Raw genomic sequence first — 27,799 nt, forward strand, 5'->3', positions numbered from 1 at the left:
GAATGAAAAGAATTTGGCAGAAGGTAATCCAATTTTGCATACAAGTTGTGGAGGAAAGGGGAAACCTGTTAGGCCAAGTCACCAACATGGAGGCCATTTTGAATGCAGCCATCTTGAATTCAACTAATTTTTCCAATGGGAAGGTAAGTGTGTGATATATCAAGCTGGCAGAGAATTTCACCAGAAAGACAAGGGTGTGCTTCATAGTAACATAACTGTATTTGCTGGCATGTTATTTTTCTTCATTACAGGCAACGTGAATGATGGCGTTATCTCAAGCAGATCGTCCTTATGTCATGTGAATGAAGCACACGTGTCATCACAGCGGATTTTAATCAGTGCCATTCAACCAGACCTCCCATTACTCAAAGTGCAGTTGCCAAACTTCTTTCTAAATTCAGGAAACCAGTTACGGTCTCTGATAAACTAAAATCTGGAAAACCAAAAACCGTTAATGATGAAGCATCAGCAATCGTGGTTCTGGCCTCATTCTGCAAGAGCCCACAACGTAGCATTTGTCTTTTGTGTCAAGAATGTGAGGTTTGCCGTACCTCTATATAGCAAATCTTGTCTGGGCATAAATGGCAGCCTTACAAATTGCAGACAGAAGTTGCTGTGTCACCCAGTCTGCTAATTCTTTCTGGTAAACACTAATTTTCCCTATCAGGTGCGGTTCATAGAATCATAGAATGATAGAGTTGGAAGGGACCTCCAGGGTCATCTGGTCCAACCCCCTGCTCAGTGCAGGATTTACTAAATCATCCCAGACAGATATTTGCCCAGCCTTTGTTTGAACACTGCCATTGAAGGAGAACTCACCACCTCCCATGGTAACCTGTTCCACTCATTCATCATCCTCACCGTCAGAAAGTTTTTTCCAATATCTAATTTGTGTCTCCTCCCCTTCAGTTTCAACCCATTGCTTCTAGTCTTTCCTTGTACAAATGAGAATAGGGCTGATCCCTCTGCACTGTGACAGCCCTTCAGATATTTGTAGCTAATAAGTCTCCTCTCAGCCTTCTTTTTTGCAAGCTAAACATTCCCAGATCCTTTAACAGTTCCTCATAGAACATGATTTGCAGACCGCTTGAGTGATGAAGCAAATTTCTTTGTGAATGGTGAGGTCAACAAACAGAATCACCAATACTGATCAGACACAAACCTCTCACTGGACTGATCCATCTAACAAGGTTACCTCGCCTAGAGTGATTGTATGGGGTACGTGGATTATGAGCCCTTTATTCATTGAGGGAATATTAAGAGCAGAAAGTTCCACAAGGTTGTTAGATGAAAATGTGATTCCTTCACTGCTGTCAGAGGGCAGAACATTTTCAAAATTCTTCCAACAAGAAGACGTCCCACCTCATTACAGATTGTCAAAGACTATCCTCATATGCAGTTTCCCAAAAACTAGATTCGTCATATGGGTACAATAGAGTGGCCTCTACGTTCTTCTGATTTGACCCCTTTGCATATCTCTCACTGGGCTCATGTCAAGAAACTTGTTTACTCCTAGAAGAAGCGGAATGTTACTCATCTGAAACACAGAATTGTTGATTTTTGTGTTGGCATTGAGGGCTTCTTCAGACGGGTGCATGCACTCACACGTTTGCCACTACCAACTGTATTAGCACATGAACCAGAGGTTTTTTTTCTGGACTATTCAAACTCTGCAAGAAAGGCAGGGCAAGCCTTTTCTTTTCTTGCGCATAGTATGAGAATCCCACTGGTGAAAACGAAACCATTTAAATCAATGGTCTCCTTTCGTGCCGTTTTGCGGCTGTGATTTTCACGGCCGCAAAATGGGACAAAATTATGGCCACCTGAAGAAGTCCTCAACTTGATGTTTTGGTGAGAGTTCATCAGGAAAGGGTGAGAAGGATAGGGTTAACACTTGAACATAATGAGCAGCATTCTGAACTCATTCTGTAGAGATTATGGTCAATTTTCTGATATCACATAAAATCACTGTGTTACCATGAAAATGATTAAAGTTATATTACAATGAAGCATATCATTGTGTTTCTGGTGAAATTCTCTGCCAGTTTGATATCTCACACACCTACCTTCCCATGAAAAAAGTTCAATCCAAGATGGCAGCATTCAAAAAGGTTGTCATTTTGGTGACTTGGCACAACAGGTTTTGCCCTTCCCCCACAGCTTGAATGCAAAATAGGATCACTATCTGCCAAACTGTTTTAATTTTATATGGGTGTTTCCACACTTTTGAGACACCCTGTATTTTCCTGACAATAAGTGGCCTTATGGACATTCCTATGGGTGTCTGTAATGCAGCAGTATTGGACCCACTGTGCCTGACTGGTTTGACTTTGGACTGCTACTTAGGGCTGTTTTAAGAGGTCCCTGGAATTCACCTGTTACCCCTTTTGTAGAGAGATCTGGCCTTCGCTACAGGTAACGTCCCGGTCTTTCCCAAGGTGTAATTTCAGTTTAGTGACACCTAACCCAGATGAGCCAAGAGCCACTAGAGCCTGGTATCAAAGGACCAGGGAAAGATGTAGTCAGTATATCAGGCCAAAGTCAGGACAAGTGGGGTTTATGCAACATGGAGAACCAAGCTGGAGGTCAGGTGACAATCAGGCAAGATGTAGGCAGAAAACAAGCTAAGGTCAGGACAGGTAGGAAATGTGAAAGCTGGGTATTTAGGGAGAGTTGACATAACAGTTAACATAAAATTGACCCATTATCTGCAGGGTGAAAAGACCAGAAGAAAGGTGCAAAATACACCGGGGACGAGCTACAGAACTGAATTCTTCATGGCAGAAGCCACTGATATTGTGATGAATTTCCCCAAGATGAAAAAAACAAAGTACTTCTGTAAGGGCTCCCACCCACTGGCGTTTTTTTCTCCACTGCGCTGTGAGAGTAAGTGAAAACTCTCGCAGAGCAGTGCGAGAAAATCGCTGCGATATCGCAGCGACAGTCTTTTCAATGGGGCCAGCGGCAGCAGCGCTAGCCCCATTGAAAAGATATGGAGAAGGCCGCGGACTTCTGCCACAGCTGTGACAGCTGTCACAGCTGTGGCAGGAGTTTCCTTCATCCCCGCGGGGACTGCAGGGGTGCCTGCCACCACCTGTGAGTTGCTAAATAGAGCGATGTGGAGGTGCACGCTGGAGCTCAGAATCCAAGATGGCACCTGCTTCTTATGCTGGTGCCGCACCCTCTGCCAAGTTTTGGCTGCATCCTCTGGTGAAAGCGGAAAGCCGGTCCTTCTGCGTCCGGACCTCGCAGGCCACATTAAATAACATGACGAGCCAGATTCAGACTACGGATCTTGAGCTTGACACGTAGTTTAGAGAGTATTGATAAATCTCAATGGGTATATGTATATTCAGGATGAGAGACCCACCAGAGATGTCTCATCCAATAATGCCACACTACTATTCAACAAAAATAGGAAAATCCCAATAGCATGCAAGCACCTTGCTCTCTGGGTAGACCAACCAGGAACATCTTACGACAAGCAGCCTCTTCAGAGAACATACCCCTTAGGGCAGTAGACCAACAGCCAAAAATGCAAAAAATGCTGAATGTTGGCACTCAGGTTGGTAAACCACAGGATTTAAATAATGGTAGAACTAGCTGAATATGTGTGTATACACACTTATCCAAGAGGGAGAGACATAACCATTAAGTAAAACTCACCCCTCAAATCCAAGTAATCATTAATGGAAGTTCATATATCCAGTACCCAACAGTCCAATATGCTCAGATATAAAAAGTTTCCTGGAAACTCAAATGCTCAGTTACAAAGATGTTCAGCGCATTTCGGGGATAAGTAATGATGTCCCCTTCAACAGGAGCCAAACAATTATAACATCTGTACAACAGTATCATCACAAGCAACATCTCAACCCTCATTACCTTCCCTGATGCTCTTGGGATCTCTGCCTGTTTGGAAGAGCTCTTGGAGGAGAATTTGGGGTGCAGTGGCTGCCTTATCTCCCAACATCCTGCCACAGCCCTGTGTAATAAAGTGTAAGGGTGGTATTAGATGGGACGACTGGCAGGTACTTAAGCCACCGACAGCTGTCCCAACTATTCATCTTTCAACACAGCAGCTGTAGTGGTGAATGGTGGTGGAGTGCACTGGAGATCTCTTTTGGCCAACTGTCTCCATTCACTACAACAAAGCAGTCATTCAAAGATTGAACAACTCCTGTTTACACTGAGCGAAAAGTCACTCACTAGTTGTTCCGTTTCAGTAAGTTGAAACAGAATGACTAGTGACTACTGAGTGGCTTATCGTTCAGTACCCTCTAGGGTACCGTTTTAAGAAGGTCGAAAGTTACCTGTAATTGCTTGTTTGAGCGATAATTCAGGTGACTATTGGCCCATGTTAAAGTACCTTAAATGTCTGTGAATGCGTGACTGAGTGTGACTGTAAGTAGGAGAGTGAGCATGTGTGATCACATACACATTAGAGTGAGCATGAATGTGAGTGGATGTGAGTCAGAGTGAGTAGGGGAAAGCACTTGTGGTTGGGAACTTTGACAAACATAATGGGAATTTGGTCTTCGGCTGGATCAACGTGTCAAATTGGCGCAATCATACTGCTGTGGTAAGAGGTTGAAGATGGGGCTCCTTGTGAAGGAAAATCATCTGCTCTTTTCTGTACGGCCCAGTTTAGATGTCCTTATGAGTAGTTTTTTTTTTTAGTTTTGAAGTATGTTTTTGAAATATGTAATAATTTTTTTTCTCCATTTAGGGAGGTTTGGATCAACCATGCTGTTGATCCCTGTTTAGTTAAACTGCAATCAGCTGTTGAACTTTGTTTTACGGAAGACATTTTGCACCAATACTTTTTGATCTGAGATATGCAAAACCAAGTTCACTTGATCTGCAAACAAAGGTTGAAGCCAGAAGAAATGCATCGCGCACGGTGATTGGTGACTTACTAAGAATGCTGGGAAGATCACCTGAACATGGCCGCTACCATCAGCAAACGTGGATTTTGTCTGCTAAACTAAGTTCAGCTACCGGTAGTTTGATCTGCCAAAATTGGGGGTTCAAATTGAACTTAGATTTGAACTAAGATCATGGACTAAACCATGTTGGTGCACCATTTTTGGACTTGACCAACTCTTGATCAAAACTTTCACAGGAAGTGGCCGTATACTTACAAATATACTGATACAAGAGGGCAGGTAGAAACACCACATCCTTTAACATGCAGTCAGCCAGACTGCTAAATGGAGCAGCATTGTACAGGCGCAAGGTACTAATGAACCACCATATTTCAGTCCAGTGGGCGGCCCTACATGGTTCAACTATGAGGTGCAGGGCGGCCAGCTAGAGTGAAAAATGGCATTACTAATAGGTTGTAAGCCTGCACTACAGATACTATATAGCCTGGCACTCTTGGTATGCTTCATTAAGTATAGTGTTAAGCACCCACCCCATCAGTATAAGGTAGGTGTGTGGGTGGTTGTCCATCAGTACCTTGCACCTCTGCAATGTATTTAGCTGTCTGTATGTTGAGGGATGTGGTGCTTCTACCTGTCCTCTTGTATCAGTACATTGGTAGGTATATGAACACTTTCTGTGATTTTTTTTCTGTATATTTCCCTTTTCAGCGATCAAAACTTTCGTGCAACCAGTCCTCAGACTACCAGAAAATAAAGAAAATAGTTTTTAGAAATGCAGTGATAAATCAAGGAGTCTTGGGGGAGGGGCATTTTAATAAATTATTTTAAAGAATTAAAAAGTCATATAAATGAGCTTTGTAAATTGATGTGCAGCTGTTAAAAAAGTTTTAAAAAAATCTATGGTTAACCATTGTGTAATTAAATATGATTTTATGAGGTTTATCGAATAAGATTTACTACCTTAAGCAAAATAAACAACTTCCTGTTTTCTCTCCTCCAAATACAGTATGTAGTTCCACACCACAAAAGCCGAATATCTCTTGGGACCAGTGATTAATTTTCACTCTCATTAAACTGTGTCAAGGAGATTAATGTACCAAACCTCAAGCAACAGGATTAAATTGTAACATTGGGCTAGTGAAGGAGATCATTGCACTAAGCACCACACTTCTAGCAATGGCAAAACAAATACACAGAGTTGGGGAAGCTCTTTTTTACAAATATTTTAGGGTGGTTTCACGTATTATTTTTAGAAAAAAACACCATGTTTTTTATTGGCATTTTTGCCTTTTTTTTTCTTCAAAAAACACCAAAGCCAGATGCTATCTGAAAGTCAATAGAAAAATACAAACAGCGGATTTTTTTTTTCACTTGTGTGTTTTTTTGGATGATGGTGTTTTTTGCAATCATATTAACAAGGTTTCAGTTTGGTGTTTTTTGCTTGGCGCTCTTGTGTAGGTTTTTCTACATGACATGAAAAGCAACAGAAACATCGAATTGCGGTGTGGGAAAAAAATTGCGGCATGCTCTCTCATTGGGCGTTCCCTCGGAAGGCCTTGCCCATTGTTTTCAATGGGACCGGAAAACACATTGCACGGTGTGTGAGGTACATATTGGTGCGATGCGAGGTTTCCCATTGAAAACAATGGGAACCACTTGCTAATCCTCCAACGCAGCTGAAAATCTTGCCGGAGGATCACAACTGTACTGCCATGATGGGACGTGTCTTTGACACAAAAATGCCTTAAATGTGCGGATACATCACACATTCCCAAACGCAACATCGGGACAAGTTTCACTGCCCGATATCATTCTCAGATGTGTGAAACTAGCCTTAAAGGGGTTTTCTTCGACTTCAATATTGATGACCTATCCTTCGAATAGGTCATTAGTATCTCATCGGGGGAGTCCAACACCCATGACCCCACTAATCAAATGCTTTTAGAGTTCGAGGTGCTCAGGTGAGTGTTGTGGACTCTTCACTGCATACCAGGCACAACACCATACACTGGGTTGCCTACTGTCTGTAGATTTCGGGACAGTCGGTAAGAGTAGAAGACTCTTTTTTGAGAAATTGTCCAATAAAAATAAAAATTCAGGTCGGCAACCCTGACAGCACATTGCATAGTGGCAGTGCCAGGTATAGCAGCCCAATCTCATTAATTTGTCTGAGAAGAGGCTGCAGTGTTCATCCAAGTGTCCTAGCCTCTTCAACAGCTGATTGTTGTGGGTCCCCGAGCGGCAGACCCCATCGATTGGCTATTGATGACCTTTTACGAGGATAGCTCATCAATATTTTAGTCCTGGTAAAACCTCTTTTTAGAGGTATTTTCCTGATTCTGAAAGCGGTTACTAATGGAACATACTCAGACTGGCTCATAGTTACTAGTGAAGTGCCAAGCATTGAGTATTAGCTCCCGTTCTTTCAAGGTCAATTAGTTTATAGCTAGTCTACAGAAAAAAGAGCCAATATTCGTAGATAATGCTACGTTGTGTGGATTTACTGCATTCACACCGAGCGGACACACCAAACAGAATATAAAGAAAGATATAATGATAAAGAGTCAAATAAAGGGATATTCCCATCTCAACTTTTCATAGCCGAGATGGGAAACCGATGCCATGGCCACCGGTCACCAGGCTGGAGCCTACGGAAAGAGCTGAGCAGTTAGCCTTGCACTGTTTCCATAGCTCTCATTGAAGTGAATGGGAGTTACAGCATCACTGCCATTCACTTCATTGATGGTTACGGAGCACTTGTCTGAGTGCTCAGCTCTTTTCGACAGGTGGTAAAAAAACACAAAGCTGTAGGCTTTTTTCTTCCAGCCATGAAAAGTCGAGATGGGTATAACCCTGTAAGTTTAATGTTAATCACAGTAAAAGGAAATTAAAGTATTGGGAATATCAGTAGACAGAACTTTAACAACCAGTGCCAGGCTGCTGCTGCAAAGGCAAATAACCCTTATATACTCATGATTAGAACATATGTTGTACAAATTACTAATCAAGTCATACATGGAATACCACATCTAGCTTTGGGTGTCTATGTATAAAGGTGCTTTCACTCAGGGCAGCATTAATCTACAAGGACATTTAGGCATCACAATGTTATCTCTATGGGGCTTGAATTCCACATCAGTCAAAATTCCCACATCTTTACTTCAAAACTGCAAAGGGGTTTTCCAGGCACAAAATGGAAATTCCAAAAATGCTGAAATCCAGCTAAGTAGCGGCAACCTGTACCTATTATCCCTGGACCCTCTTCTTCGTTCCGTGCCATCACCGATCTACCGCTGTTTACATGCATCACTTGCGCAGAAAATACAGCAACAGACTGTCACCTACAACTCCCAGCATGCACGGAGCTTGTTTTCCGACCAGCACTGTAGCTCCGCCCACAACTCACAGGTCCTACAACTTACCAGCACCAACCTCCCTCCCTCAGTGTCAAAGCAAGCTGCGGAAGCAGATAGACAGGAGCAATACAGCGCAGTGCTTCCGCTCCTGTCCTCCCATCATGCACTGCTCCCAAGATGTTGAAGGCTATGGACAGGAGAGGAAGTAGCAAATGCGGACAAGATGTCAAAGGAAGTGGAGGTATTTTTTAGGAGGAAGGTCATGTGATCTAGATAGAAAATGAAGAAAGTAGCTAGACCAGATACAGTAAACCTACTACAAAATAACTTATTCTGATGATGTACATTAGATTTTAAAATATTAGTCTGTGCCTGGAATACCCCTTTGAAGTCCACTGCAGAAAAGCTTTCGGCTAGGTTCACACAGGCCGGATTTGCCACGGAAATTCCGTCCGGGATTTTACTGCGGCAAGTCTGCCTGTGGCCGCTAATCCCAGGATTAGCCAGCCATGTGGACGAGATTTCTCAGAAATCTCGTCCACATGGGACAGCGAATCCGTCGTGGCAAAATCTCGTCCAACGGAGAAGCGTGCGGCCAAGCCGCTCCAAAACCCGCAGCTAAACCGCGAGATTTCCGCCAGGAATACGCCGCGTGGGAACCCAGCCTTCTGCGGAATTGTTATTGCGGATTTCTAACATACAGGAGATGTAATTCCACAGTTAATGTCTGCAGCTAAAAAGTGCAAGAAATTACACAAAACATTCTTCCAAACACACTTTGCAGATAAAAAACGCTACAAAATTTGACAAAATCCGCAATTGTGCTGTGTCCTGCAGAATAATTCCACCCATATAAAAGCACCTTTAGGGTGCGTTCACACGAGCGCATAAACGGCGCGTTTTTGCGCCCAATCGTATATACGTGACCATCTGAGGCATTGGTTTCGAATGTATTCGTTCGCACGGGCGATTTTACGGCACGTAAAAACGGCAACCTGAAAAAAAAACGGAACATATGCGACCGAAATACGTGCCAACGCATATTCGATGGCCGAAAAGATAGTTTGCAAAGTAGGAACAAACGATAATACGCTTTCTAGCTCTGGCCATGATCGCCGAAAAACGTTCTTTCCGGCGATTATACGCTGCGCACGTGCGAACGTAAATACGCCTACGCTCGTGTTAACGCACCCTAAAGAAGAAACATTGATAAACTAGAGTTGATTGAGAGATGGGCAACTAAAGTAATTAAAGGGAGTAGCTGATTTGCCATTGTACATACTTTTGTCAAAGGGTGGACACCCACTGGCGTTATATTCTCTCTTGTGCTGCGAGAGCAAATGAAAACACTCGCCTCACAGCGCAAGAAAAACGCAGGAACATCACCAGCATTTTCAATGGGGCCAGCGGCAGCAGCGCTAACCCCAATGAAAACATAGGGAGAATACCGCGGACTTCTGCCACAGCTGTGGAAGAAGTGCAGCATGCTATCCCATTGCTTTCAATGGGATTGGCGCTGCTGCCGGTCCCATTGAAAGAAGTGGTTTGTGGCAACCCCCGCAGTATGATTTTCGGGGAAGGGCTTGAAATATAAGTCCTTCCCTGAAAATCATCAATAACTGTTTAAAAAAGAAAAAAAAATACTCACCTCTTCCCCGCTCAGACTCATCCTCCGTCTGGCTCCCCGGCACTGCTGTCCAGCACTTTCAGCAGGCGGGGATTTAAAAATCAATAGTCATCAATAGTAGGTATGTCACTCAGGACTCCCACCAATCAGCTATTTCCCAGGGTGGTGCATTCATAGACTGAGCTGATTTCTGCAGGAAGCAGGCAGCTCCATTCTTACTGCAGTGGCCAGACTTGGCATTACAGGCAAAATTCCCATTGATGTGAATGGGAAATTTGCCTGTAATACCAAGTCTGGCCACTGCAGTAACAACAGAGCTGTCTGCTTTCAGTAGAAATCGGCTCAGTGCATGGGCATACTGGCCTCAGTAAACAGCTGTTTAGTAGGGGTCCTGGGTGACAGATTCCAGCCAATCTACTATTGCTAACCTCTCCAGAGGATAGGCCATCAATAGTTTACAAGTGGACAACCCCTTTAAGCCTCTAATCATCTAATCAGGATAATATGGCATTAACTATGTGGAGTCATTGCAAAGTATTGAAATAAGTGAGTTGGCAGTTATGTGTCAAACGGAGCAGAACTGCATGTCTAGATGTCTTTTTAACACATCCTACAATATACCTTACATGCCATAAACATGATATTTACTATAATATACCTTATATTCCATATATACAGTACATCCTATAATATACCTTACACTCCATATATACTCTCATTTATAGAAGGACTTCTTACCTGAGGGTCTTCTCGGGCGCTTGCTGTCCTGTCACCAGATCGTAGCCTCTTTCCAGGGTGTTGTATGGCCATGGCCTAAAATTAGCGGGCAATTATTTATTGAGAATCTCCTGTAAATCCAGCACGTTTTCATGCAACACATTTAAATAATTTCTTTCAGCACACAGATTTGCTACATAACACAACTTTACTATTTCTCATTCACCTTTATGATGGTTTGACCTTGCATAGTGGCATAGCTATAGGGGTTGCAGGGGTCACAACTGCGACCTGGCCCCTAAGCCAAGGGGGCCCAGAGGTCCGCCTCGTCACATTGCTTTCACCATAGCATCGTGAGCGCACCTATGTGTGGATGTGCTTGTGTGTTTATGTATGTTCCTGTGTGTATGTATACACCTCTGTGTGTACAATATGTGTCTACAAGTTTATATATACTGTATAAACAATAATATAACACGTAGTACGTATATGCCTGCAATTTTTTTTTTAGGAAAATGTTAGTTTTTAGATGTTGCTATTGCATGCGGTTTTACGTGTGCATTTAGAAAAAAAATGCATGTAGTGTTGCAGCGCAGCTTTGGATGATGCAACACATTGGGTACGTTCACACATAATGGAAAATGGTGTCGATTTTGATGTGGTTTTTGATACGTCAATTATGCATATTTTTCACTGTGGAAAATCTGCATTGTTTTCTGTTTTCTGCTATGTGTGAGCATACACTAAAACACACTACGTAAAAATACTGCAAAAAAAATCATCCATCAAATTTAATTAAAATATCCACAAATGTAGCTAAAAAAGTGGTTTGTGGAGAACACTGCACTGGACAATATCTATCCTGAGGCCAGCCCTAGTTTGGGAGCTGTAGACTTAAAGGAGCACAGAGGGGGCCCTGTGTTACTTTGTGGGGGTACTATTACTGTGTTTCCCCAAAAATAAGACAATGTCTTATATTACTTTTTGCCCCCAAAGAGGCGCTAGGGCTAATTTTCGGGGGATGCCTCCGACAGTGGCTTAAGCCCACACCATCATTGATGAGGTGCGCGAAATGCAAAAAAATAGAACTGACAGCGCTCAAAAAGGACGTTTGAGCGCATGTCTGTGATGCTCCCATTGAAATCAATGGGAGCGTTATACGATGATTACGGTGGCGTTCAAAACGTTGCAGTAATCGCAGAAAAAAAAAGACTGCATGCTACTTACCTAGCACGGTCTGGGTTCCTCCCGCTGGTCTGCAGAGTTCCGGCAGAGTGCTTGCAGTCGTCGACAGAATATCGCTTTCTGGTAACAGGGTTCAAAAACCACGCCTCCAGGAGGCGATGGCTCTGATAAGCTCAGCCATGGTGCTTGAGAACTAATTAATGCAGTGCTCAATCAATCAATCACAGCTATCGCATTGAATGGCTGTGACTAATTCATCGTGTGCTGCATTGATTGGCTCAGCCTCGAGAACCAATCAGAGCCACCACTTCCTGGAAGCGCGGTTTACGAACTCAGTTACCAGGAAGCGATCTTCTGTCTGCTGCTGAAGACTGCAAGCAAGCTGCTGGAACTCTGCAGAGCAGCGTGAGGGACTCGGAGGCGCCCGTTAGATAAGTTTTCTTTTTTCATGTAGTGTAGCTAGGGCTTATTTTTGGGGTAGTGCTTATATTTCCCCCCCCCCCCCCCCCGCATTCCCCACTCCCACTCTAAAAATCGGGTTAGGTCTTATTTTTCACGGTACTTCTTCAGCACTACTACTATATATATTGTAAAACATGCTTGATTTTGACACCCCACAATTCTTGCATAATTCAACTCAAAAATTGCTTAACACTCAGTGGTGTGTGAGCAAACAGGTGACTGGTTCTTCCAACGCATCGGCCCACACAGCACTGAGAGCAATTTGTAGCATAAAACAGTATGACACCCCTGCCTCACCCACCATATTCACACCATCTCCCTCATGCGATTTCTTAACGACTTTTTTGAGCAGTGGAAAAGGAAACAACATCTCCCAGCTACACGTTGTACGCATGAATCCGCCATCCCAAAGTAGGCAAAAAACTAAGAAACTTGTTGGAAGAAAAAATTCACCGCAGCCGAACGAACCTTCCCCAACAACATCGGCTGGTATACCGCCTCAGAAGGGTTCCACAGACATTCACGTAACAGATGCCAATATTAGTAATGCCCCCCTCCCCAACACCAGAAGAAGATTCCTGTTTCTTTTGGGTCCCCCCCTCATATATGCAGATCTCAATATCATTCAGCATGCAGTGTAATGTGCTGTGAAGGAACGTACCCCTGGCTCTGTCCCCAGTCACTGCGAACACACAGATGCGGGTGGTTGGGATCAGGAGAGTAGCCATCATGACAACTGCATTCACCTGGGGACACACAAGCAAGTACAATTACTTTTCAAATGCTTGGAATAATAAACAGCAAATAAACAAAAAGATTAATAAAAATATTAAAGGAACCTCTTAGTGGCGGATTCATATTGGCAGATTTGTTGCAGAAATGCATGAAGTGCAATTCAGTTCTATATATGTGAATTAACGCCTAAACAGATGAAGGTTTTTGCGTACGAGAAACTCACGCCCGCAAAGCGTGAGAAAGCGAACCCATTGATTTCAATGGGTTCACTCTCATGGCCATCTCTCTGTGCGAAGCCGGCCTTGGGTTGGAAAACACAGTCATCTGAGGCCAGCCCAAGGCCGGCATCTCCCGGGCATAATTGTTCATATGTGCTTACTTTTCCTGCACATTGGCACACCAAAAGTTCCCATAGGAGTCAATTGGGTTGCGCAAATTCATGGAAAATACACTAGAAGATGCATGAAGCACTGCGTAACTGCGCAGGAAAAAGAACACATCAGAAACTCACTAGGCTAATTAGCCATTGGTGTGTATTTTTTTGCCTACCCCATTGAAAAAAATGGGCGCACCCAAAGATAGAACATGTCACACTTCTTCCCCGCATTGCTTCGTGGTGCGAAGCGGCAAAAATTTGTTCATGTGTACGACCCCATTCAAAAGAACATTCACAACACACAAATCTCGCACAAGAGTCTCGGCCGTGTGAAACGGCCGAAGGAGCAATGAGTTGTGTGTTTGGACACGTTAGTCAGAGCACCAGCATTGCTACCAGCTGAATTTTGCTTGACTGTGCAACACCTCTACATCCAAACGATTCTTGACATCCTCCTCCGACTCCTTTCGACAAATTGTTTACAGTCACAGGATCTCCTTTCGTTGGATGCTTTTTCACAATCACACCATTCTCTGTATAATCTTGATATCACTGGATGAGAAAATCAATATGGTAATGGGTTTTTGAAATCCTGACCTGGGTAGTTTAGCACTGATGACCAGGACTTGTTCAAAGTTGCTCAGATAATTGATTTTCCTTTTTTGATGTGGTTTTATATGGAAAACTTGTTCACTTGATTTTAAGCTGAACTCTGGGGGTCACCTGTCTAATCTCCATACAGGATAGGGAATAACCTGCTGATCGGTGGGGGTCTCCCCGCTAATCTCGAAAATGGGATTCCCATGTCCCGCTCTTCTATCATTTTGGGGGTCACCCTTCCCTCTGCAGTGACATCACTCTGATTACAGCGTTGGCCGCACATGCACAGTCAGCGCCCCATTCATTTCAATGGGATGCATGGAAAAATCCAAGCGGGTGCTGCTCAAGTATTTCGGCAGTCCTATTGAAAGTAATTGGAGCATGTTGCGCTTGTGCGGCCAGTGGCCCATTCAGTCTCCTCTTCCAAGTTATCCCCTATCCTGTGGTTATCCTGTGGATAGGGGATAACGTGGAATTCCGGTCCAACCCCTTTAAAGTGGCTCCAAGGTAGCGCTTCATTCCGAGCAGAGTAATTCTGCGATGCCCTACGGGCACATTCGTCTGTGACGTGTATCGAAAAATATGATTGTGGAGCTAATTTATGTACTGTATGTTCAGTGCTTCCACTTGGCACACATCCCTGCTGAGAGCAAACGCTTAAACACCTACTGTCACATATAGATTGCTGCCTGCTTCTGCTCAAAAAAACAAAAAACGTTTCGTCTCCTCACCGCAGGAATCACGAAAAGTCAATTTCTGTGCAGTTAGTAGAGAAATATCTTACCAGTCTGACAAGCTGTTCGTCTTTCTGCAATATTACCTCCTCATGTTACTGCTGATTGCAAACATATTTCTCTTCCAAGGGGTCATTCACACAAACGTAATTTCACATGCGTAATACATGGTGAATGGAGTCAATGAAAGTACATTGATTTTCACTGACCCAATCACACTAGTGGGGTTTTTTTTGCGTATAATACGTACGTAAAAAAGATCATAGCATGTTCTATTTTACCACGCTTTCTCCAAAAGTTGCGTATTAAACGCAATATATTTCGCATGTGTGGCATTTAATACGCAACGCCGTTAAAAGACAGAGCAGGGCTTTAAACGATGGCCGGCTCACCACCGGATGAAACAATGGTAATACGTTGAATAATCAGTTCAGTCATCGAGCTTGGACGATGATAGTCTGTAGTGCCGATCTAGAATGACCACGAGTGAGAGCATTGTTCCATTCAGTGTAGATGTTGGAGGAGGTACCGTTGCCTATCTGTTGCACCCATGAGCGCCGCAGACGACCAGGGGGCCTCCACCATCCGGCAGGGGGTCGTCTCTCGATTTTACCTAGCAATTGCTGTGGTTAGAGCCCTGTGGGCCGGGACAGCTTCTGACAAGCGTGCAACATGACCAAAAAGTGCAAGTTGTCTCTTTGTTATTGCTTTTGTGATTGACTCAAGCCCTGTGCAAGCCTGTATCTCACTGTTTCTGATGAAGTCGAACCAACTGACACAGTGAATCTGGGGTTGACATTTCATGTGAAAGGCCTCCAGACACTCAGTGGTTTGCAACAGCAAGGTCCAAGTCTCCGAGCCGTACAATAATATTGACATTAGACAGGTCTGGTAAAATCGAATCTTAGTCCTGAGCGTTATGTTCTGCCTCTGCCAAGGTTTATCCAGGGACCTTATCACTGAGGCTGCCATAGCTATTCTCTGCAGGATGTCCGAAAGCGCCCTCGCATCTGTGTGCTGAACACTTCCGAGGTACACGAACTCACTGACAGCGTCGACTCTCTGGCCATTTTTGTCTAGGTCCGGAGGGATTGCGCCGGCTCCTAGATTCTGCAGCTTGGTTTTTTGCCAAGAGATGTGAAGCCCAAGACAGGACATTTCAAAATTGAACTGTTCCAATGGATTATTAGATGCGACATACAACAGTGCAACATCATCGGCGTAGTCCAGTTCAGTGAAGTGGTACTCCAGAAGAGTGACCCCATTACATTGGACAATATGCTGAAAAATCCAGTCCATTACCCTGCAGAAGAGTGCGGCCAAGACCCAACCTTGTCAAACACCAGATGAGGTCTCAAAGCTAGCAGAAGTTGAACTGTTGATACAGACTTTGGTGGCTGTCCCCTGATGCATGTCTTTTAGTAGGTTTAAAAGGGATGTGGGGACGCCAATTCCACGCAGGGTCTTCCAGAGGGCTTCTCAGTCGACCGAGTCGAACACCGCCTTGAGATCGACATACACGACGAGGAGCGGTCTGTTAAATACTCTGTGTATTTCTGAGAGGAGCCTAAGAGCCAGTATGGCATCCATAGTGGAATGGCCTGCAGTGAAGCCTGACTGCTGGGGTCTCTGCTTGCAGGTCAGGAGTGGTTGTATCTTTTAGAGTACAACGTGCGCGAAGACCTTGCCGGGAACTGAAAGGAGCGTTATCAGCCTGTAGCTAGTGCATGCTGTTTTTGGGCCCTTCTTCCATTTGACAGGGACTTTCCCACAGGACCAGATGCGCAGAAATAGTTTATGTAAAGCAGTGTTTATCGGCTCAATTGGACATTTCAGCAGTTCAGGTGGAATGCCATCTGAGCCGACGGCGCATCTGTGTTTAATTTTCTGACTAGCAGAACGGACATCTTCCCGTGACGGAGCCTCCATAGGCACAGAATGGTCATCCACAGCAACGGATGCGAGGTCATCGAGGTCATGGCATGGCTTAGCCGGTGGATGGTTTAGGGCCGAAGAGAAATGTTCCTGCCAGCGTTGAAGTGTCTTGTCATGGTTGGTACAAGGGTTGCCAACAGATTTGTGGATTGGCGTATGTTGGCTGCTCCCTGAAGACCCTCGGATTCTGGCGACTGCTTTGTATGCCTCGTGTGGCGCAGAGTGTTAAGGCAGCAGTAAGCAGTCCTAAGCTCTCACATGGTTCAGGTAGCTGGCTGAAACTTAACTCAGGTTTCCATCCTTCTGAGGTCGGTAAAATGAGTACCCAGCTTGCTGGGGGGGGGGGGGGGGGGGGTAATAAAATAAATTACCTGACAGCGCTGCGGAATAAGTTGGCGCTTTACAAATAACAAGTCCCTGTATGCTGCTCTTAGATTGTTTGACTTCAGACCTTCATCAGCCAGAGCATTATAGTACCGCTCCCTGTCTTTCTTGGCCTTTGTCTGGAACAAGCCCTTCAGCCTCTTACATTCCGCTTGGTTGTTTTTAAGGCAGGCTTTCGCCTTCGCTTCTAGGGCCTGCATAGTGTCGTCCGTTAGCCAGGGCTGCCTACAGAGACGCTGGTTTTCGAGAACGGTCTTGGCAGCTTCACGGATAGCATCTCTTGTGACATTCCAAGCTGCCTCTGGTTCATCTGGGAGATTGCCGAGAACGTGGAACTGGTTTTCAATTGCGATGTTGTATTAACGTTCGAGTGCTGGATTTTCCCTCAGGGTGTCAACGTTTAGTGAAGGTTGTGATCTGGTCTTATGGGTTGGACGGAATGAAACTGCTATTTCGGCAACAAGCAAACGGTGGTCTGTGTTTGCTGGAGCTTCTGCCGCGCGGTATACTCGACATGTTTTTTACAGAATTGCGATGACGAATGAGTATATGGTCCAGTTCCTTTTTGTATGTCCATTGTTGAATATCCAGGTAAACCTATGAATGCTGCATCTCTGGAAACAGGACCCCGCCACTGCCAGGCACAGAATGACAGCATCCGGTGTGAATTGTTGTTGGTTGGGCTTTCGCCAAAGGGTCCAACGACGTCTTCATTGCCAGCAGTCCGGGGACTTGGGTTTGTGTTCAGGTCACTGAGCACTATGAGTACATCATGCTGAATAATACACACAGCGTTTTATCAATACGGCTGTGTGAATGAGCTCTAAGGCTGTATGTGGGCATAAGCGCATTTATGAGCCCAAATACCGTTTTAGTGGCCACTAGGGATGAGCGAGCGTACTCGGAAAAGCACTACTCGCTCGAGTAATTTGCTTTATCCGAGTATCGCTGTGCTCGTCCCTGAAGATTCGGGTGCCGGCACGGAGCGGGGAGCTGCAGGGGAGAGCGGGGAGGAACGGAGGGGAGATCTTTCTCTCCCTCTCTCCCGCCCCGCTCTCCCCTGCTCCCCGCTGCGACTCACCTGTCAGCCGCAGCGGCACCCGAATCTTCAGGGACGAGCACAGCGATACTCGGATAAAGCAAATTACTCGAGCGAGTAGTGCTTTTCCGAGTACGCTCGCTCATCTCTAGTGGCCACACATACATACTGGGACTGCAGCCCATCACCGTTTTAGCATTTTGCAAATGGAAATTGGAACTTATTCTCTATTTTTGAGGTTACGTCTATGACTCTTGTATTCTTAATCTTTTTAAGATACTTAATTGGCTCAGTGTTAAATAAATGGCAAAGAGTGTTAAAATTGTGCTAAATCTACAGCACAAAAGACAGTAAGTGAGAAATCACATAGATTCCACACTGAACATCTGCAGAAAGAATGTGGATGGGGTTTTAAAAATTCTATTCACGTGTACCGGAAAAAAGCAACACAAAATTGAGGTCATGCTGTGGACTTTTTAATCTAGATATGGTTCTGATGCGGATTTGCATACTGAGCTTGGCTCTACTGCTGTATATATGTTATAAGCTGGGTACTGGTACCATATTTATGTACACAGTTTGTTTCCGGGGTTGTAATTATGCTATACACCTGGTTCTGGTAGTATTTATGTTATGAGTTTGATGCTGTTTCTGTATTTATGTTATGAGTTTGGTGCTGTTGCTATATATGTTATGAGCTCGGTTTTGGTACTGTAGTTATGTTAAGAGCTTAATTCTGGTGCTGCATGTATGCTATGTGCTTTGTTCTAGTGGTATTTATGTTATGGGTTTGGTGCTGATGTTCTATTGATGTTGTGAGCTTGGTTCTGGTGCTGCATTATGTTATGAGTTTTGTTCTGATGCTGTATTTATGTTTTGAGTTTGCTTCTGGTGCTGCATTTATTTTATGAGTTTGATTTTTGTGTTGTATTTATGTTAGGAGTTTGGTGCTGTTGCTGTATATATGTTATGAGCTCAGTTTTGGTACAGTATTTATGTTAAGAGCTTTGTTCTGGTGCTGTATCTATGCTATGCTATGCTTGGCTCTGGTGGTATTTATGTTATGGGTTTGGTGCTGGTGCTCTATTGATGTTGTGTGCTTGGTTCTGGTGCTGCATTATGTTATGAGTTTCGTTCCGATGCTATATTTATGTTATGTGAGTTTGCTTCTGGTGCTGTATTTATGTTTTGAGTTTGCTTCTGCTGCTGCATTTATTTTATGAGTTTGGTTCTGGTGCTGTATATATGTTATGAGCTTGGTTTTGGTACTGTATTTATGCTATGAGTTTGGTGCTGATGCTCTATTGATGTTGTGAGCTTGGTTCTTGTGCTGTATTATGTTATGAGTTTCGTTCTGATGCTGTATTTATGTTATGTGAGTTTGCTTCTGGTGCTGTATTTATTTTATGATTTGATTCTTGTGTTGTATTTATGTTATGAGTTTGGTTTTGTTTTGCTATGAGTTTGGTTTTGGTGCTCTATTGATGTTGTGAGCTTGGTTCTGGTGCTGTATTATGTTATGAGTTTTGTTCTGATGCTGTATTTATGTTATATGAGTTTGTTTCTGGTGCTGTATTTATGATATATGAGTTTGTTTCTGGTGCTGTATTTATGTTACATGAGTTTGCTTCTGGTGCTGTATTTATCTTATGATTTGATTCTTGTGTTGTATTTATGTTATGAGTTTGGTTTTGTTTTGCTATGAGTTTGGCTTTGGTGCTCTATTGATGTTGTGAGCTTGGTTCTGGTGCTGTATTATGTTATGAGTTTTGTTCTGATGCTGTATTTATGTTATATGAGTTTGTTTCTGGTGCTGTATTTATGATATATAAGTTTGTTTCTGGTGCTGTATTTATGTTACATGAGTTTGCTTCTGGTGCTGCATTTATGTTATGAGTTTGATTATTGTGTTGTATTTACATTATGACCTCAGTACTTTATTTATGTTATAAGCTTGATACTGGTGCTGTATTTATTTACTGAGCTGTTCTGTATGGGTATACCGCTATCATGCTACTTTCTGCACAAGCAGAATACAGGCAGACTGACTATCAGTGCAATATATCATTTTTGTCTAATGATGGGAGGGCACCCAAAAAACTCAGCACAGAATGCTTTCCAACATAGGGCCGACACGAACTAGAAGTAGGCAAAAGAAAAGCTGTGTACCGTATGGTAATAATATATAGGCAAGGCTAACAGCACTGATCAAGCTGCCAATTGGTTAACCACCTGGTTGAGTTGTGCCAGTATAGGCAGAACTCTAATGCATGCAAAACCTAACCTAACCTCCTTCAGCCCCAGCAATACATTGCAATATATTGAATCTACTGAATCTGATAACAAGAGAAAGACTTAATAAACTGCATTTTCCTGAAGGTTTAATTTTACTATATAGAACTCTGAAATATTGTTTAATGAATCGTAGTCATTATCCAGCACATTGTTGTGCCGGCCTCGCAGACATGAGAAATGTCTCCCATTCACCCAGGTCTGCCCATTATCCGCCACAGAGCTTTGCTCCTTCAGCATTCCGCTATGCATATCCATGTGCCGTCCTATAAAAAATAGTCTGTAAATACAGCCGGTGACTTGCAGAATCTGGTTTGTCAGTAGGAAGACAAGGAGAGAAAGCCAATTTCTATGTCCCAGTATTAGTTCATACACTTCTTACACCTATTTAGTTTCCAGGCAGCAGTAAATGTCAAGGCAGTTTTCGCCTTAGCACTTTGCTTTTACACTACTTTATTTTTGTAGTGTTGTAAGCAGGAATTGATAGATATTTCCTGTGGTTATTGCTAGTAAAAATTCCCTGCGCTATTACCTACCAGACTACTTAGTATTTTTCAGGTCAATGTGGAGGAAATACAGAAGCAATGAAGCATTCGAAGAAAAATCATATTTACTCTGATATTAAAAAAACAACAAAAGGAAACGTTACATTGTAAATAAAGTCAACACTAAGGAAAGCTCGGCAGAGTCGGAGGAAGTTCCTCGAAGTATCCTTCTGCAAATTTATTCTGCACTTTGGCTAAATTTACATCTAATCAACCTTTAGTACATAGACCGTTACCGCCAATTGCACTTCTATTATAGTGTTGCGAGGGGAATATTTTTGTACATATTTGAAGGTAGCAGAACTGTGGCATGTTTTCAGTAATGTTAGAACTCTCGTCATGGTCAAATATATTTTTTATGTGCTATAGATTGGCTTCAACAGAACCAATAACAAACCACTTATGTTTATAGTTGGTCTGTAAAAAAAAACAATATAAATATGTGAGGTTTGGCAGAAAAGTAGGTTATTCTTGGCAATCTTGTGTCTTGGTTTATGGGAACCTGGCCTGGAAGATGAGGTTTGAGACATTTATAGGAAATATCTGATTTCAAGGTCGGATTCCTGGTCAATGTTAGAGAGGTGAGGTGTGGGGGGTGGGAGGGGGCACTGTCTGACCCTCACCACGGTTGCCAATCCATCTGGTATAAATAGTAACTCTTGTCTAGGAATAGTTGTCAAACTTTCCACTAGTTCCGTTATACAGGGTGTAGTCAAAAAGCCTGATCCAGCACTATTTTTCAATACTGGTGTCCTATAATGAAATAATATAGTTGAATAGGAAGGTATGAATATGCTACATGATGGTATGGTGGGTATTATTGTATTTTGACGCCACCGGAAGCTAGGGGCTGACCTGGCTATGCAAGGGTGGATGCCCCCTGCCAAGCCCCTAGCTTCCAATTGGCTAGTACAGCGGTAGGGAAGACAATTAGAGACGAGGTGCCGAGAGCAGGGAATACTGACAGCAGAGCTAGGTCACAGGGGTGGCATTGCACTCCCCCATTTCTGCACTGCCTTTATTGCATTGGCTTATCTCCTCTGTTCCCCGGTCCACCACTGTAGTTTGCGCTGCTCACCTCCCCTTGCCTGCGCTCCACGCTCCGGTGCTGCCATTACAGCCATGGCTCAGCTATCCCCCTGCCTCCGCTCCCAGGTGTGGCGCTGTGTTGCGGTGCATCACCGCCTCTGGTCTTCGCTCCCCGCTCCAGCGCTGTGTTCCGGTGCCTCATGTGCCCCCGCCTGCGCTCTCCAGTCCGGCACTGCAAAGTTCGCGGCCCAGCTCCCCACCACCCCAGCTCCCCGCTCCTCCGGCGTTGTACTGGGAGGCCTCAAAGATGTCCGCCGCCGCAGCAGCGCCCAACGGAGCCACGGTACCAGACATTGACGGAGCCGTGGCCTGGTGAGTAACACAGCTGCAGGGGGACAGCAAAGCACACTGACTGACAGCCTCTAACTAAGCCCTGTCACACCCCTTGCTTCCAGTGGTGTCAAGATACAATAATACTAGTATGGCGTACCCGCTTCTGGGAGCGTCGGAAAATAGATTTAACTTTTTTGGATGTGACCCCTGTAAGAGGTAGAGAGTAAAACCAATTGCAAAGTTAAAGAGTAGCATGTGAGAAGCAGAAATCCACTTTCCGCATCTCTCTATGTCCCTGCTATGATTGAAATAAGGAAAGTGTACTCAAAGTAGCCTTCTTCTGCTATGATGCATGCATGGAGCCATTCAGCAGTGCAGGCCAGGGCTGACATTATCATTGCAGCATTGGGTTAGTGAATGGTGAAGCACCGATTCAGTGCAGATGCAATGCAAATTACTAGTAAGAGAATGACCCAATCACAAGAAAATGTAAATTTCAGCATAAATGTGTAGGTTAGAATTTGGCTCGATTGCCTCTAGAACCTCAAAAGGACTCTCAACTTGCGTCGGTACCAGAATTTCCAGTAGAAGACAATGGATGAGTTCCTGGATGATCTGCCCCTATTGTAGCAGGAGTCTTTCCTTACCTCAGTCATAGCAGCGATCCCACAAAACTTAGAGTGACACAGAAAGTGGATATCTGCTTCTCACATGCTACTCTTCAACTTTGCAATTGGGTTTAAATCTCGTTCACTTACAACACAAAACTAAAATACATGTTCCGGGCCCCCAGGGGCCCATGTGCCATACTGTAACGTAGCACATCCATGCCTTCCTATTCAAGTACGCTATTGTTATTTCAATACAGGACAGCAGTACTGAGCTATAGCGCTGACTATACCCTGTATAATCACTTTCAGCTAGTTAACACTTTGCGAACTTTATAGAAATATTTATGTCAAGATTTATTATTATTTGTTAGTGGGATAACCAGATCAGACCCCTGAATTTATTAAAAACCAGGCCTCTAAAATAATTCAGACCCCCAGACCAGACCTTCAAACTCATTTACAATCCAGACCAGACCCTAAAATTAATTCAGACCACAGATCAGACCTCATCTGGAATACTGTGTCCAGTTCTGGGCACCCCACTTTAACCCCTTAATGACATGGCCTATTTTGAGCTTAAGGACCAAGCCTTATTTTTCAAATCTGACATCTGTCACTTTCTGTGCTAATAACTTTTGAATGCTTTTACTTATCAAGGTGATTCTGAGATTGTTTTTTCGTGACATATTGTACTTTATGTTAGTGTAAAAATTTCATCAATAAATTTTGTCCTTATTTGGAAAAAAAATCCAAATTTACTGAAAATTTGGAAAAATTCACAATTTTCAAACTTTGAATTGTTTTCTTTGTAAGATAGAAAGTCAAACACCACAACATAGTTATTAATTAACATTTCCCATAGGCCTACTTTACACAGCAATCATTTTTTAAGTGTTATTTTACTTTTTGCAGACTCCACAAAGTATATAAATTTAGCAGTAATTTTTCACATTTACTAGCAAATTTCAAAATCTAAATTTTTTAAGGACCAATGCAGTTCAGACATAGTTTTGCCGAGCCTGTATATCAGAATCCCCCATGAATTGCCCCATTTTAAAATCAGCACCCTTCAAAGTATTCAAAATGGCATTTAGAAAGTTTATTAACCCTTTAGATGTTTTACAGGAATTAAAGGAAAGTGCATCAAAAATTAGAACAGTTCCTTTTTTCTACTGATTTTCAATATAAAACCTTTTTTTTAATATAAAACAGTAGGAGTTAGCAAAGAAACAAAACTTGGAATGTATGACCCAGATTCCGCAGTTTTTAGAAATGCCCCATATGTGGACGTAGCCTGTTGTATGGGCACATGGTAGGTCTCAGAAGGAAAGGAGCGCTTCTTGTCTTTTTGAATGCAGATTTGGCAGGAATAATTTTCAGACCCCATGTAGTGTTTGCAGTGCCCCTGAGGTAGCAGTACATTTGAAACCCCCAATAACTGACCCCATTTTGGAAACTACACCCCTCAGGGAATTTATTAAGGGGTGTAGTGAGCGGTTTGAACCCACAGATGTTTGAGGAATTTTTTTTAACAGTTTGAGTTCAATACGAAAAAATCCAATTTTTCACATAATGTTTAGCTTTAGGCCCAGATTTTCATTTTTCACCAGTGGCAGAAGGAAAAACGTACCCCATGATGCGTTACCCAGTTGCTCTCGAACACGGAAATGCCCCATATGTGGACGTAGCCTGTTGTATGGGCACATGGCAGGACTCAGAAGGATAGGAGCGCTTCTTGGCTTTTTGAATGCAGGTTTTGCTAGAATAATTTTCAAACCCCATGTAGTGTTTACAGTGCCCCTGAGGTACCAGTGCATTTGAAACCCCCAACAACTGACCCCATTTTGAAAACTACACCCCTCAGGGAATTTTTTAAGGGGTGTAGTGAGCGGTTTGAACCCACAGGTATTTGAGGAATTTTTTTAACAGTTTGAGTTCAATACAAAAAAATCACATTTTTCACATAATGTTCAGCTTTAGGCCCAGATTTATATTTTTTACCAGTGGCAGAAGGAAAAAACGTACCCCATGATGCGTTACCCAGTTGCTCTCGAACACGGAAATGCCCCATATGTGGACGTAGCCTGTTGTATGGGCACATGGTAGGTCTCAGAAGGAAAGGAGCGCTTCTTGTCTTTTTGAATGCAGATTTGGCAGGAATAATTTTTAGACCCCATGTAGTGTTTGCAGTGCCCCTGAGGTAGCAGTACATTTGAAACCCCCAATAACTGACCCCATTTTGGAAACTACACCCCTCAGGGAATTTATTAAGGGGTGTAGTGAGCGGTTTGAACCCACAGATGTTTGAGGAATTTTTTTTAACAGTTTGAGTTCAATACGAAAAAATCCAATTTTTCACATAATGTTTAGCTTTAGGCCCAGATTTTCATTTTTCACCAGTGGCAGAAGGAAAAACGTACCCCATGATGCGTTACCCAGTTGCTCTCGAACACGGAAATGCCCCATATGTGGACGTAGCCTGTTGTATGGGCACATGGCAGGACTCAGAAGGATAAGAGCGCTTCTTGGCTTTTTGAATGCAGGTTTTGCTAGAATAATTTTCAGACCCCATGTAGTGTTTACAGTGCCCCTGAGGTACCAGTGCATTTGAAACCCCCAATAACTGACCCCATTTTGGAAACTACACCCCTCAGGGAATTTTTTAAGGGGTGTAGTGAGCGGTTTGAACCCACAGGTATTTGAGGAATTTTTTTAACAGTTTGAGTTCAATACAAAAAAATCACATTTTTCACATAATGTTCAGCTTTAGGCCCAGATTTATATTTTTTACCAGTGGCAGAAGGAAAAAACGTACCCCATGATGCGTTACCCAGTTGCTCTCGAACACGGAAATGCCCCATATGTGGACGTAGCCTGTTGTATGGGCACATGGCAGGGCTCAGAAGGATAGGAGCGCTTCTTGGCTTTTTGAATGCAGATTTTGCTGGAATAATTTTTAGACCCCATGTAGTGTTTACAGTGCCCCTGAGGTACCAGTGCATTTGAAACCCCCAACAACTGACCCCATTTTGGAAACTAGACCCCTCAGAGAATTTTTTAAGGGGTGTAGTGAGCGGTTTGAACCCACAGGTATTTGAGGAATTTTTTTAACAGTTTGAGTTCAATACAAAAAAATCACATTTTTCACATAATGTTCAGCTTTAGGCCCAGATTTATATTTTTTACCAGTAGCAGAAGGAAAAAACGTACCCCATGATGCGTTACCCAGTTGCTCTCGAACACGCAAATGCCCCATATGTGGACGTAGCCTGTTGTATGGGCACATGGCAGGACTCAGAAGGATAGGAGCGCTTCTTGGCTTTTTGAATGCAGATTTTGCTGGAATAATTTTTAGACCCCATGTAGTGTTTACAGTGCCCCTGAGGTACCAGTGCATTTGAAACCCCCAACAACCGACCCCATTTTGGAAACTACACCCCTCAGGGAATTTTTTAAGGGGTGTAGTGAGCGATTTGAACCCACAGGTATTTGAGGAATTTTTTTTAACAATTTGAGTTGAGAACGAAAAATTCAGATTTTTCACATAATGTTCAGCTTTAGGCCCAGATTTTCATTTTTCACCAGGGGCAGAAGGAGAAAACATAGTCCATAATGCATTACCCAATTACTCTCGAGCACGGAAATGCCCCATATGTGGATGTAAACTGTTGTTTGGGCACATAGCAGGGCTCAGAAAGAAAGGAGCGCTTTTTTTGAATGCAGATTTTGCTGGAATAATTTTTAGACCCCATGTAGTGTTTACAGTGCCCCTGAGGTACCAGTGCATTTGAAACCCCCAACAACCGACCCCATTTTGGAAACTACACCCCTCAGGGAATTTTTTAAGGGGTGTAGTGAGCGGTTTGAACCCACAGGTATTTGAGGAATTTTTTTTAACAACTTGAGTTGAGAACGAAAAATTCACATTTTTCCAATAATGCTCAGTTTAGGCCCAGATTTTTATTTTTTACCAGGGGCAGAAGGAGAAAACGTAACCCATGATGTTACCCAACAGGGAAATGCCCCATATGTGAATCTAAACTGTTTTTAGGGCGCAGGGCTCAGAAGGGAAGGACTTAGCATGTGGCTTTATGTACAAGCTGTGCGAAGTACATCAGGGTAAAACGTCAGGGCAATAAAAAAATTAAAATTTCAGGGACGTGTGGTAGATCTTAAAACACTCATTTATACAGAGGCCGGGTTGTGTGGGGCACGTTTCACACTGGTATCTGGTGTCTTTTCTTATCCCCTGTTTGTAGCACACTCTGCACCTCTTTTGGGGCCTTCCCTTCGTCGCAGTGGAGGGAATTTCACTGAGAAAATGCTGCCCTGGTACAATTCTTGTGGCCTCGCTTCCAGAAGTACTGGGCCTCTCCCCCACCTCCTGGTCCCCAAATATTAGGTCCTTGATAACTTCCTCTTGAAATTCAAGGAATGTCCCCCTGTGGCCTGCACCTTGGAACAGCACGTAGGCATTATACAGTGCCATCTGTACGAGGTGCACGGCCAGTTTTTTGTACCACACCCGTGTTTTCCGCATGGCTCTATAGGGCTCCAGTACCTGGTCTGATAGATCGACCCCTCCCATGTACTTATTATAGTCGAGGACGCAGTCTGGTTTGGGGGTCTCTGCACTGGTACCTCGTACTGGGCAGGGGGTACTGCTGTGGCCGTGTATTGTCGTCAACATAAGGACATCCCTCTTGTCCTTATATTTAACGCACAATACATTGTCGCTGCATTGGGCCCGGCTCTCACCCCTTCTGAGCAGTTGCCCAAGCAGCGTCTTAGGGAGGCTTTTTTGATTTTTCCGAACAGTGCCACATGCCACTGTTCCTCTGGAAGCGAGGCACTGAAACAGGGGGACACTGGTATAAAAGTTATCCAGGTACAGATGGTAACCCTGGTCTAATAGTGGGTGCACCAGTTCCCACACTATTTTCCCTGTTA

At 43.5% G+C, this 27,799-nt stretch overlaps 1 protein-coding gene across 1 annotated transcript in view; it reads right to left on the reverse strand.

Moving 5' to 3' along the window:
• Positions 1–27,799, reverse strand: part of ASTN2 (astrotactin 2) — a 728,537-nt gene that overhangs the window by 302,158 nt on the left and 398,580 nt on the right. The window contains exons 7-8 of the mRNA XM_066580842.1: positions 12,898–12,982; positions 10,611–10,685 (exon numbers count right to left, since the gene is read on the reverse strand). Coding sequence (XP_066436939.1) covers positions 10,611–10,685; positions 12,898–12,982 — 160 coding nt within the window. The remainder of the gene's footprint in view (positions 1–10,610; positions 10,686–12,897; positions 12,983–27,799) is intronic.

The sequence above is a fragment of the Eleutherodactylus coqui genome, chromosome 10 (assembly GCF_035609145.1).
Source record: "Eleutherodactylus coqui strain aEleCoq1 chromosome 10, aEleCoq1.hap1, whole genome shotgun sequence".
In the NCBI taxonomy this organism is placed as follows: Eukaryota; Metazoa; Chordata; class Amphibia; order Anura; family Eleutherodactylidae; genus Eleutherodactylus; species Eleutherodactylus coqui.